Raw genomic sequence first — 13,028 nt, forward strand, 5'->3', positions numbered from 1 at the left:
CGAAAGTTGCCGAGCCCGGGATTGAACCCATAACCTTCGTATTGTGATGCAGACTCATTAACCCCTCCACCACCGTGCTGCCCCCACCTCATCTAATTAAATGTAAAAACTTCCTAATAGTCCTAACTGGAAGGTTCCAGATTGGAATCTTCCTTACTCCATGTAGTCACTGCTGACTTAAATGCAGAAGATTGAATTTGCTGTCAATGGACTAAATAAAGATCAACCCAAACTGGACATCCTCAAAGACTATTGTTGAACATCTGACGTCAAAAACATTTTGCACCCTGTTTTAATTGATTGAGATGCAGCTGTACAAAAATTGCACCCCGTTTTAATCGATTGAGATGCAGCCGCACAAAAAAAAAAAAAAAAAAACAGTAACCCAAAAACGACACCAGCCATTAGTCTAACTGGAAGGCTGCTTTATTGTTTGGAAATAGATTCGTGCTCAAATGAAGACATTCTTTCACTGATTCTCGCTGAATTGTCTCGTGGTTGTGCAACACGCTCCTCTCTCCAACTGCATTAGCGGCAAACAAGAAAATGACATTCAAAAGTTGTTGTTGCCCTACACCCCATCCCCCCAGACACCCTCCCCCCATCCCACCCCACCCCGACACCCCCCAGGCCAGCCAGCCAGCAAAGTAAACAAACATATCTCAATCATGCTACAACAAAAAAAACAAAAAACAATGGCCTTGTGAACTGAAAGGTAAACCAACATTTCGAAACGACTGCGAAAAGAGAAGCCGTTCTGTTTGCAAGCCCGAGAGAGAGAAAGAGGGAGCACTTGTATTACGATGTTAGTCCAGACAATCTACCGTAATCTAAGTGGTGAGTTTCCAGTACACAAGTTCATTTGGACTCAATACATTGCTACTATCGTGCTCTGTTTTGGATTCCCCCCCGCCTCGCTGACTGTACTGAGAGACTAAATAGGAAGCTAAAAAAAGGCACGTGCCGTTTGGAGATATTGCACCGGAAACAAACACAGAGACAGCTTAGACGACGAAAACCCTTAAACGTCTTTTACACAGATCATAGTGGAGGGGGCGGAGAGTTGACGAGCCTTAAATGTCTTTTACACAGATCATAGTGGAGGGGGGGGGGGGGGCGAAAAGTTGACGAGCAAACGCTGACAAGACAAGTGAGGGGCATACTTGAAACCAGCTTTGCAGTGTGTGTGTGTGCACAAATAAACATGGGGTGTACAAAAGGGTATGCTGGTTAGTGCAATCCTCTCACCTAGGCAGGCTCCCATGCATTATATGCTGGCACCATCGGGTGCACCTCTGGGTGCCAGGTCGGCTGTGGTAATTGATGATGCATACACTCAAATAAAGGTGCATGATGATGGAAATGAAAACAAATATGTTTAAAACTACACGTGACCTTTGCTTTTTATTTTTTTTACAGAATTAAAAAAAAATACCTGTGTATGCTTTTAGATGGGGTAGGGTCCCTTGTTAAGATACATGCATAGCGGTCTGATCACTCGCTACCCATTACCTCCCTGCTTAGCACTCAGCATCAAGGGTTGGAATTGGGGGTTAAAACACCCAAATGATTCCCGAGTGTGGCCACCACTGCTGCTCACTGCTACCCTCACCTCCCAGGGGGTGGAACAAGGGGATGGGTCAAATGCACAGGGTAATTTCACCACACTTAGTGTGTGTGTGACTATAAGTGGTACTTTAACTTTAAATTGGTAGCACTGATCCGTCCTGCTTCATCTTCTTATTCTCTGGCAGAACAGTGCATTACAAAGTGTTGACTAGCAACACTGAACAGATAGCGGCAAATTTATTTGTGGCAACCAGCCACAAATAAATGAAGGTATGGGAAACACTGATATGATAGTATTCTATCTATATGAAAGTATTTGCTCTCGTGATTATTTTCCCATAATCCCTTTTTTTTTGGTGGAAAGTGGCAACAAAGGTCTAGTCTAACAAGTGTGACAGGGGCGTAAAGTGGAAGCCATTCTTTTTACGCTTATTTATATTTAATTTAAGAATAATAGCTGTAGTTTTTGACGTAATCCAGTATTTTCAAAAAACTACACATGCCGTCAACGTAAAACATCACACAAAGTTTGTAGAGAGGTCATTTTTAGCTCTAGCTTTTTTCTTTCCAAAGGAATCCGCTCTACATGATGGAATACTATTCTTTTGTTATGGGTTTTTTTTTTCATTATTTTTTTTTTCAATACATACAGTACGTAGCTTTTCTGCTCGATCATTCATGGTTTTATTTGTCAACACGCACACTGACTTTGGAGCTCTCATGCAGCAAATGGACCGGTGTGCGGCACTTGAAAACACACGGGCAGTTTATCTATTTATAGGCAGGAAGTGACATCACTGCCTCGAGATGCATCCAGTTTGTTATTTGGTGTTTGCGGTGTGGAGGGGAAGTGGAGAGAACATTCTCTCTATGGTACAAATGTTGGAAATCACTGTTTGACTGACATTAGTAGAATCCAGACCTCACCCCGCCCAAAAAAACTTCCGTGAGATACTTCTAGCGATCATTGCCAGTCGTCGTCATTATGGCATTAAACAGAAAGGTGGGAAAGTTGAATAAAAGTGTCCTTCACGTTCACTTGCATTGTGTAGTAGAGCTCAACGAGTATAGTATCTCCTGAGAAAAAGGGGGACTTATTTTTTTTTCAAGCATTGCATACAATTTTAGGGTCTCTGAGATCAACAAAAAAATGGACACTTAGTCACAAACCCATGAAGCACAACAAGGCAGATCTCTTTGGCTTCTCCACACACTCCTTTGCCTTTCTTGTTCACCAATCCAACCAGCTTAAATGAGGTTTATAAAAATATAAAAGGAGAATAAATACACACACACACGCTTAAAATAGAGCAACACAACTCCTCTCAACTCTTATGGAAAAGGAAAAGCGTCGGCAATCAAACGGCCATATTTGTAAAACCGCGTTTAAATAATCACACAGAGCTAAAAGCAAATGGTGCATTACATCGGTGCATAGAAACGTTAAATAGAAGCTTCTGATATTCTGACATCACGTCCTTCATCATCATCATCTTATAGAGCAGCAAATAAATATTCAGATTGCAACTGCAATCCACTTACAGTGGCGGGTTGTTGTTTTTTTTTTCTTCAAATATACCAACATGTTCCATTCGTCTGTTTATAGGAGGCAACAATTGTAGTGTGTGGAGTGATGAGACAAGTTATTTCCGCTTCGGAAGGCCCGACCCTCATATGGCGCCACTGCAGTGTTAGTGTCTTGTGGACGATGAAAAGTTCATGCAAGAGTTCTGGTCAAAAACATGCCATCATGCAAATCATTTCTATGCATTGAACAAGCACAATAACCTATGTATTTGTTTTGGAAATCGTTCTGAGTAAATGTAAGTAAGCCCTTGGCCTGAGTTCACCCCCGTAATAAACAGACCCTGAACAAATTGGTGTTAAAGCCCATGTTTTCAAATCAAACCAATAATGGGTATACATAATGGGCGTTGGATGGCATGGGCAAAATGCTAAATAGTGTTCTTTTGATATTGCATTTTTGCTGCTCACATCGACAATTCATAGCTTTGATAAAACAAAAAAACGCTTCCGTTGCTCTCCATCGTTTGTCTATCACTCATCCCTAGTTAGTCATTTAGCTCTCCGACACACTTCCGTACTGACGCAGATGAACTCTTTGGCTCCTCTAGGAGCATCATTCCTTAGTTCTCCCACCCGTAACGCTGTCTTCCATAGGAATCCATGAGTTCCTGTCGCTCTGCTTGTGTGGAGCTCCTCGCCGCCACCTGTGGACCATCTCGATACAATGATGTCACAGCTGACTATGAGAGGAGTCTTTAAGCCGTCAACAGAACTTCCCACCTAAGGCCGAGAAAACAAAATCACTGAATCTTTTCTGACTTGCAAATGAAATAATCTGTACATCCGTGTGGGTGTGAGTTCCCTCGCGCTTTGCTAGAAGTTATAATTTGTGGTGTTAATAGCGGTGATTATTACTTATCCCGCCCCCGACCCCTAACATTTGGATTCCCTGACGTCTTTTTGGTTTCTTCCTCTCTCATTCCTCCCCCCCTTGCCCTCGTTGTCGTCCTCCTTCTCCTTGTCAGGCTTGGTGACGCTGTCGTACGACGGCAGGGAGGCGGTGGAGGGCGTTGCCTCCTTTTCCTGTTCCTGATTGTTCCCGCCATTCTCCACTCTGTCATTGACCGGCTTGCGCTTGCAAACGAAGCCTCGCCTCGCCAGGTAGAAGCGGTAGGCCCGTTGGATGATTCTGGCCGACACATCCTCCTGCTTGCGCCTCAGAGTGGTGGTAATTGGCTCGTAAGAGACCTTGGAGGGATTGGCCGCCACAAAGCGCTCCTCCATTTGCTGCCTCAACATGTCCAATTCGCCGCTGTCCCCCAGCACACGCTTGGTGAAGGCAAACAGGATGTCCAGGCAGTGGATGCGGTCTCCGCTCACCATTGGCATGTCCATGGCGATGAGTTCAATGGTGTTGGGCTTGGGGACTCGGAGCGGGTGTTCCAGTGCATCTGCAAAGTCAGAAAGCTTGGCGTAGGTGATGAACTGGGAGGCAGCGGGGTCAAACTTTTCCCAAATCTCATAGAAAGTCTCAAAGTCATCCTCGCTGAGCGGGTCGGCGCTCTCCTCCGTAGCCACGCTGAAGTTCTCCAGGATGATGGCAATGTACATGTTGACCACGATGAGGAAAGAAATGATGATGTACATGACGAAGAAGAAGATGCCAACCGAGGGATTGCCACAGTTTCCTGTGGAAGGAGTGCCGGCTTGCTCAAACAAGGCGTCGCAGTCCGGAGGGTAGTTGAGGATGGGCAGCAGCAGGCCGTCCCAGCCAGCTGACGTGGTGATCATAAACAAAATGATCATGCTGTTGCCAAAAGTCTCAAAGTTGTACATGTCGTCGATTCCCGCCCCGTGTTTCACGTAGCCGAAGTTGGACATGCCGAAGATGGAGAAAATGAACATGACCAGGAAAAGCAGCAGGCCAATGTTGAACAAGGCCGGGAGTGACATCATTAGGGCAAAGAGCAGGGTTCTGATGCCTTTGGCGCCTTTGATGAGGCGCAGGATTCGTCCGATACGAGCCAGTCGGATCACCCTGAACAGCGTAGGCGACACAAAGTACTTCTCGATCAAGTCGGCCAAGAACATTCCTATAGATGGAAAGACAGGTATCAGTCATTAAACGCAACACTTAAGTGATTTTCCAACAATCCTTTGTTACATTCTCATCTCATAAAAAGTGGGCTTTCCACAACTAAGAACTGTCATAGTCAAATCAGATTTTAGCTATTGTCGACGATCAGGCGACTATGGGCAAAACGTTTGTGTATGCTCTCATGTATAGCCACAATTAAACAAATCTCATTGGCGATGTTTTCCACCTTAAAAAGGCTAAAACACTACTAACATGGCAGAGATTGGATAGTTATTAGAGTGTGAGGTCCTCGGATAGGGCCCCTGCTTGGGTCAGTTCTGGCAAAGCGCAGGGAAGCTGATTAAACTTACTTGACTATCTCGAGAAGTGATTCAAATGCAGTGTTACTGTTCGAAATACGGTGATGTCAAACAGCACAAAATATTTCATGTACTTGTTGAATAAACATAAACATTGGAATGAATACTTAAGCCAAATATTTTATTGTTGGCCATCATAGTGGTACTTGGAGAACCAAGTTTTTTCTGAGGTGGAACTTTAAGAACCACAAATATAGAGCAGTGGTTCTCAAACTTTTTTCAGTGATGTGAACATTTTTTTAATTCAAGTACCCGCTAATCAGAGCAAAGCATTTTTGGGGAAAAAAAATAGATAAAGAAATAAAATACAGCACTGTGTCATCAGTTTCTGATTTACTAAATAGTATAACAGTGGAAAATATTGCTCATTTGTAGTGGTCTTTCTTGAACTATTTGGAAAAAAAGACATAAAAATAACTAAAAACTTGTTGAAAAATAAAAAAATAATTAAATTATAAATAAAGATTTCTACACATAGAAGTAATCATCAACTTAAAGTGTTCTCATTGGGGATTGTAATAGAGATCCATCTGGATTCATCAACTTAATTTTAAACATTTATTCACAAAAAGAGAACTATTTAACATCAATATGTATGGAACACAAATAATGTAGCTGTCAACACTGAATATTGCATTGTTGCATTTCTTTTCACAGTTTATGGACTTACATTTATATTTTGTTGAAGTATTATTCAACAAATATATTTATAAAGGATTTTTTGAATTTTTTCTATTTTTAGAATATGACAAAAAAAAATCTCACATACCCCTTGGCATACCTTCAAGTACCCCCAGGGGTGCACATACCCCCATTCGAGAACCACTGATCGAGAGCAAGTAAAAATGATACTTATCCATGAGTGCAACTGGAAAGTACCAATATGGCCACGGGTCCAATATATTAACGGTAATTTTTTAAATGTATTTATGATTAGTGCTACGAACAGTTTAACAACATCAGCACAGCATTTAAAGTAGTTCCTATTATATTTTAATACATACAATTGTTTGAGCAAAACAGGCAATAGTACACATTAACTAAACAAAATCAAAAACTACTGTTACTCTTTTAAATCCTTTTTGCCCTCAAACTCTGTCTGTGTCCAGAGTCTTATTACCTGAATGTATACATATGAACAAAAATGAAAATAAAAATATCGATTTAACCACTCTAGTATCGATTGTAAAGTGATACCACCCTAGATATTGACGCCATCTATTTATGGATCAAGCCATCCATAAATTGGATGACAATGCCGACATACCAACAGTTGTTGTTACATTATCCACTCCTTCGACTTATTTTAATCTACTTGCTAATTTCCTGTTTAAAGCTGCTTACTTTCTGCTGTACCACGGTTCAATCAACACTTCTTGAAGGGGAACATTATCACCAGACCTATGTAAGCGTCAATATGTACGTTGATGTTGCAGAAAAAAGACCATATGTTTTTTTAACCGATTTCCGAACTCTAAAAGGGTGAATTTGGCGATAGAAACGTTCGCTGTCGGAGCAATGACCTTTCACCCGTGACGTCACAACAGGAAGCAATCCGCCATTTTTTCAAACACATTACACACCAAGTCAAATCAGCTGTTATTTTCCGTTTTTTTGACTGTTTTCCGTACCTTGGAGACATCATGCCTCGTCGGTGTCTTGTCGGAGGGTGTAACAACAGGAACAGAGACGGATTCAAGTTGACTTACGTGGAGTGTGCTAATCAGACATATCAATGGTCACGGCATGCTAATCAATGCTAACATGCTATTTAGGCTAGCTGTATGTACATATTGCATCATTATGCCTTATGTGTAGCTATATTTGCATCCAGCCTTTCCCTCCGTCCACATTTAATGCCAAACAAACACATACCAATTGACAGATTCACGTTGCACCAGTGGTCAAAAGATGCGAAAGTCCCTCGTTTGGTCTGTTCTGTCGTAGCATCGCTACCGACGATAGCGATGCTACGACAGAGATGTGTGGATATCCTGCGACACTCAAAGCAGATGCATTTCCAACAATAAAGTCAACAAAATCACAAAGGTGAGTTTTGTTGATGTTATTGACTTATGTGCTAATCAGACATATTTGCGCACGGCATGACTGCAAGCTAATCGATGCTAACATGCTATTTAGGCTAGCTGTATGTACATATTTCATTATTATGTCTCATTTGTAGCTATATTTGCATACAGCCTTTCCCTCCACCCACATTTAATGCCAAACAAACACATACCAATCGACGGATTCAAGTTGCACCAGTTGTCAAAAGATGCAATCGTTGGTTAGAAGGGGATCGCCGAATTCGTCCTCGTTGTCTGTCGTGATATGGCTCAATAGCTTCAGTTTCTTCTTCAATTTCGTTTTCGCTATCTGACCCTACATACTCCAACGATCCATTTCATTACATGCGTAATCTGTTAAATCGCTTAAGCCGCTGAAATCCGAGTCTGAATCCGAGCTAATGTCGCTATATCTTTCTGTTCTTTCCGCCATGTTTGTTTGTATTGGCATCACGCAGTGACGACACAGGAAAATGGACGGGTGGATATAGCGATGGTGAAAACCAGGCACTTTGAAGCATTTTTTCGGGATATTGCGTGATGGGTAAAATTTTGAAAAAAAATTCGAAAAATAAAATAAGCCACTGGGAACTGATTTTTATTGGTTTCAACCCTTCTGAAATTGTCATAATGTTCCCCTTTAAAGTTTACTAAGAACTTATTCCTTCTGTTGTTTCAAAGCTAGCTTAGCGGCTATCTTACCTATTAGCATGCCTGCTCCTGGATTTCTCTTTTTGTTTGTCGAGACTCATCCTACTTGCTAATGATACTTAAGCTATTAAGAAATGCAGTTTAATTGCTATAATAGAGGTAATTATTACTAGCTCAGAGGAAAGAATTGGAGATAGTCAATTAACTGCTACTAGCTTGTAAGCCAGGGGTATACAAATAAATATTATATCAGCCAGAGGGGATAGTGGAATATGCCTTGTATTGAAAAACAGAATCGACCCCAAAAAAGAAAAATAATTAATTAATATATATTGTAATGTGTGTGGGAAAATTACAACAAAGGTTTGTGCAGGGAAGTCTAAGCAGTGGGCAAGACCCCACACTTGTCCTTCACGTTCAAGAAGCCATCGGAATACTTGCCCACGATGGAGAGGATGACCACGACGACGTCAAAGATGTTCCAGCCGTTGGTGAAGTAGTAATGACGCAGCGCAAACAGCTTCAGTAGAAATTCGCCGGTGAAGACGACAATGAAGATGAAGTTGACCCAGTAGAGCACGTCCTCTGTCTGTTTTGTCTGATCGTCCGTCTCCACCATCATGGTGACCATGTTGAGGCAGATGAGGATCATGATGGAGATATCAAACACTTGCTGGGTCACAAAGTCGAACACCATGCCCTGGATTTTGTTCTGAGGAGAAAGAGGAAGCAATACGGATTTTTTTCTATCGGTTTCATTCTTCCCAGCGGTCGCTATGACAGACGTTACCTGTGGCCTGGGTATAGGTTTTTGTGGTTTCTTGGAGCCGAGCTTTTTCATGGCATTGTAGTATTTTTTCTGTTCTTCTGTCATGAATATGTCCTGACCTCCAAAGTAAAGGAGCAAAACCAAAGTGGTTACAATCGTAAGAACAATCTCTTTTTTTTAAGGCCGTCAGGAAAAGAGAACTTATCTTTTTCTTCTGTTGATTGAAGTTGTCAATGATGACACCAATGAAGAGGTTCAGCGTGAAGAATGAACCAAAGATGATGAAAATGACGAAGTAGATGTACATGTATAAGTTGTCCTCATACAGCGGCTGATCCTCCACCTGTAATGTTGCGAAAGCAAACCGTAAATGCTATAAATGTAGCCGCAGGGTTTATTTATTAATTTGAAGCAGGTGACAACTGGAAAGAAGCTGCTATTTATAAACATTTTAAAACTCAATATATTTACAGCGACACGTCGGTTTTCATGTGATTCAGTATTTCAACCTTTCAACCCAAAAAAATTTGCAATAGTTTGCCCCAGACAGAATTTCTAGGCGCAGTCAAGGCGTTGGGGGGATCCGGTTTGGTGGCTGCGGAATTAGGTCTCTGATTTTTGCAGATGATGTGATTCTGATAGCTTCATCTGGCCAGGATCTTCAGCTCTCCCTGGATCGGTTCGCAGCTGAGTGTGAAGCGACTGGGATGAGAATCAGCACTTCCAAGTCCGAGTCCATGGTTCTCTCCCGGAAAAGGGGGGAGTGCCATCCCCGGGTTGGGGGGGGGAGACCCTGCCCCAAGTGGAGGAGTTCAAGTACCTCGGAGTCTTGTTCACGTGTGAGGGAAGAGTGGATCGTGAGATCGACGGGCAGATCGGTGCTTCGTCTTCAGTAATGCGGAAACTGTATCGATCCGTTGTGGTGAAGAAGGAGCTGAGCCGGAAGACAAAGCTCTCTATTTACCGGTCGATCTACGTTCCCATCCTCACCTATGGTCATGAGCTTGGGGTTATGACCGAAAGGATAAGATCACGGGTACAAGCGGCCGAAACGAGTTACCTCCGCCGGGTGGCGGGGCTCTCCCTTAGAGATAGGGTGAGAAGCTCTGCCATCCGGGAGGAGCTCAAAGTAAAGCCGCTGCTCCTCCACATCGAGAGGAGCCAGATGAGGTGGTTTGGGCATCTGGTCAGGATGCCACCCGGACGCCTCCCTAGGGAGGTGTTTCGGGCACGTCCGACCGGTAGGAGGCCACGGGGAAGACCCAGGATACGTTGGGAAGACTATGTCTCCCGGCTGGCCTGGGAACGCCTCGGGATTCCCCGGGAAGAGTTGGGCGAAGTGGCTGGGGAGAGGAGCGTCTGGGCTTCCCTGCTTAAGCTGCTGCCCCCGCGACCCGACCTCGGATAAGTGGAAGAAGGCGGATGAATGGATGGATGGATGCCCCAGTTTTCGTATCCTTTCTTTAGGGATGGGAATCAAAAACCGGCTTCAAGATTATCGATCCCTTGTTATCATTTGGCAGTTTTGTTAATGATTCCCTTATCGATACTTTCTGGGCACGCGAGAAGTCATCACGCACAGCATCAACAGCACAAACGTTAGACTTATTCATGAGAAAGGAAGACAACAAGAAGAGGAACATGGCTGCTCATCATCGGTCATCATCAATCAAAAAACTATGCCCGCCACCCAGATACTGTATGTGCGTGCACTGCACCCCGCCACTACAATATGAAGTATAATTGATACAACATTGAATATTAAGAGTATGTGAACCATTTCTACCTTGTTTACTTTGGTGGCCTCATAAAAGGTTTAGTAATCCATTGAGAAGCTAAAATGCATCACATATGTTGAAGTGTGGAAAGTATTCTGCATATATAACCCATCAGGTCTACTAAATGGATTAAATGGGCGTATTTTCTAATTGTGTGGTACTATTTGACATTTTTTGTTATGTCTATATAAATCAGTGCGCAAATTGTGTTTTTGTATCACATATCTGTATGTCCTGTGTTGGATTTTTAATAAATTGACCATGAGTTTGAATTGGATGCCCAATTAGTACCTACTGTATATAAGGAGCTTGTGCTTCAAATAGTTGTGTGATGTATGGTCAATACCAATTCTTTGTGGACTTTGCTTTTCTGTTGACATTCTTAATGCATGTTTTAATAGTAAATTTGGGTAAATTGTAGAACCTATCCTAGGGAACCCCTGAATTAAGCATACTGTATTTTTGGCATACCACTATTTTGTTTGAAAAAAAACGCTTCACACTGTTCCGCCTCTGAGTGGGGTGGCCTGTCAGATTACAGGGGTGGCATGTGCCACCGCCCAGACCAGGGGTCACACACGCGATGCCCGCGGGCACCAGGTAGCCCGTAAGGACCAGATGAGTAGCCCGCTGGCCTGTTCTAAAAATAGCTCAAATAGCAGCACTTACCAGTGAGCTGCTTCTATCTTTTGTATTTATTTACTAGCAAGCTCGTCTCGCTTTGCTCGACATTTTTAATTCTAAGAGAGACAAAACTCAAATAGAATTTGAAAATCCAAGAAACTTGTTTAAATAAATTCATTAATTTTTTTACTCTGCTTCTTATAACTTTCAGAAAGACAATTTTAGAGAAAAAATACAACCTTAAAAATGATTTTACGATTTTTAAACACATATACCTTTTTACCTTTTAAATTATTTCCTCTTCTTTCCTGACAATTTAAATCAATGTTCAAGTATATCTTTTTTTTTATTGTAAAGAATAATAAATACATTTTAATTTAATTCTTCATTTTAGCTTCTGTTTTTTCGACAAAGAATATTTGTGAAATATTTCTTCAAACTTATTATCATTAAAATTCAAAAAAAAATATTCTGGCAAATATAGAAAATCTGTACAATCAAATGTAAATCTTATTTCAAAGTCTTTTGAATTTCTTTTAAAATTTTTGTTCTGGAAAATCTAGAAATAATAATGATTTGTCTTTGTTAGAAATATAGCCTGGTCCAATTTGTTATACATTCTAACAAAGTGCAGATTGGATTTTAACCTATTTAAAACATGTCATCAAAATTTTAAAATTAATCTTAATCAGAAAAAATTACAAATGATGTTCCATAAATTCTTTTTTTAATTTTTTCAAAAATATTCGAATTAGCTAGTTTTTCTCTTCATTGTTTTCGGGTGGATTTGGAATATTAAAGAGTCGAAATTGAAGATAAACTATGTTTAAAAATTACATTTTAGTTTTTTTCGTGTTTTCTCCTCTTTTAAATCGTTCAATTGAGTGTTTTTTTCATCATTTAATCCCTACAAAAAACCTTCCGTAAAAGGAAAAAAAATGTATGACAGAATGACAGACAGAAATACAATTTTTTTTATATATATATAGATTTATTTATTAAATGTAAATTGAGCAAATTGGCTATTTCTGGCAATTTATTTAAGTGTGTATAAAACTGGTAGCCCTTCGCATTAATTAGTACCCAAGAAGTAGCTCTTTGTTTCAAGAAGGTTGGTGACCCCTGGCCTAGACACACCATTGCCACTCGATGGAGACAACGTACCACTAGTGGTACAAGTACCACAGTTTGAGAATAACTGTTCTAAACTTAACAAAGTTGATGGTTATCAACTTGTTTTCTATCCTTTTATCCAAATGAGAATCGATAAGAAAATTTATAAAGAACCGAATCGTTAAGCAGAATCGAAAATGGAATCGGAATCGGATAAAAATTTAATAAATTCCCAGCCCTGGTTGTCTCGGTTGTTAGACGTGCTGTTTTAATTCATTACTAAAATATAAATCATTTTTAAATTGTAGTTTTTTAGGCCATACACGGGTCTATTTGCCCGTGTATTATTCTGCATGCCCCCCCAAAAAAAATCCTGTGTGTTGATGACTTCATCTTTGTGCTTTTTTTTACTGAGTATGACTACAAAATAACCCATCAAAGAACATTGCACGTGTCAGCACTTTAATAAAG

At 41.1% G+C, this 13,028-nt stretch overlaps 1 protein-coding gene across 6 annotated transcripts in view; it reads right to left on the reverse strand.

Moving 5' to 3' along the window:
- Nucleotides 1-2,162: 2,162 nt before the first annotated feature.
- The window catches only part of scn8ab (sodium channel, voltage gated, type VIII, alpha subunit b), a 150,792-nt gene continuing 139,926 nt past the window's right edge, over nucleotides 2,163-13,028 (reverse strand). For all 6 annotated transcript variants that reach the window (XM_061875160.1, XM_061875162.1, XM_061875163.1 and 3 more), the window contains 4 exons: nucleotides 9,248-9,385; nucleotides 9,064-9,168; nucleotides 8,715-8,985; nucleotides 2,163-5,189 (listed from right to left, as the gene is read on the reverse strand). In XM_061875160.1, the coding sequence (XP_061731144.1) occupies nucleotides 4,030-5,189; nucleotides 8,715-8,985; nucleotides 9,064-9,168; nucleotides 9,248-9,385 (1,674 nt within the window). In that variant the 3' untranslated portion in view covers nucleotides 2,163-4,029. The remainder of the gene's footprint in view (nucleotides 5,190-8,714; nucleotides 8,986-9,063; nucleotides 9,169-9,247; nucleotides 9,386-13,028) is intronic.

The sequence above is a fragment of the Nerophis ophidion genome, linkage group LG16, assembly GCF_033978795.1.
Source record: "Nerophis ophidion isolate RoL-2023_Sa linkage group LG16, RoL_Noph_v1.0, whole genome shotgun sequence".
Lineage (NCBI taxonomy): Eukaryota > Metazoa > Chordata > Actinopteri > Syngnathiformes > Syngnathidae > Nerophis > Nerophis ophidion.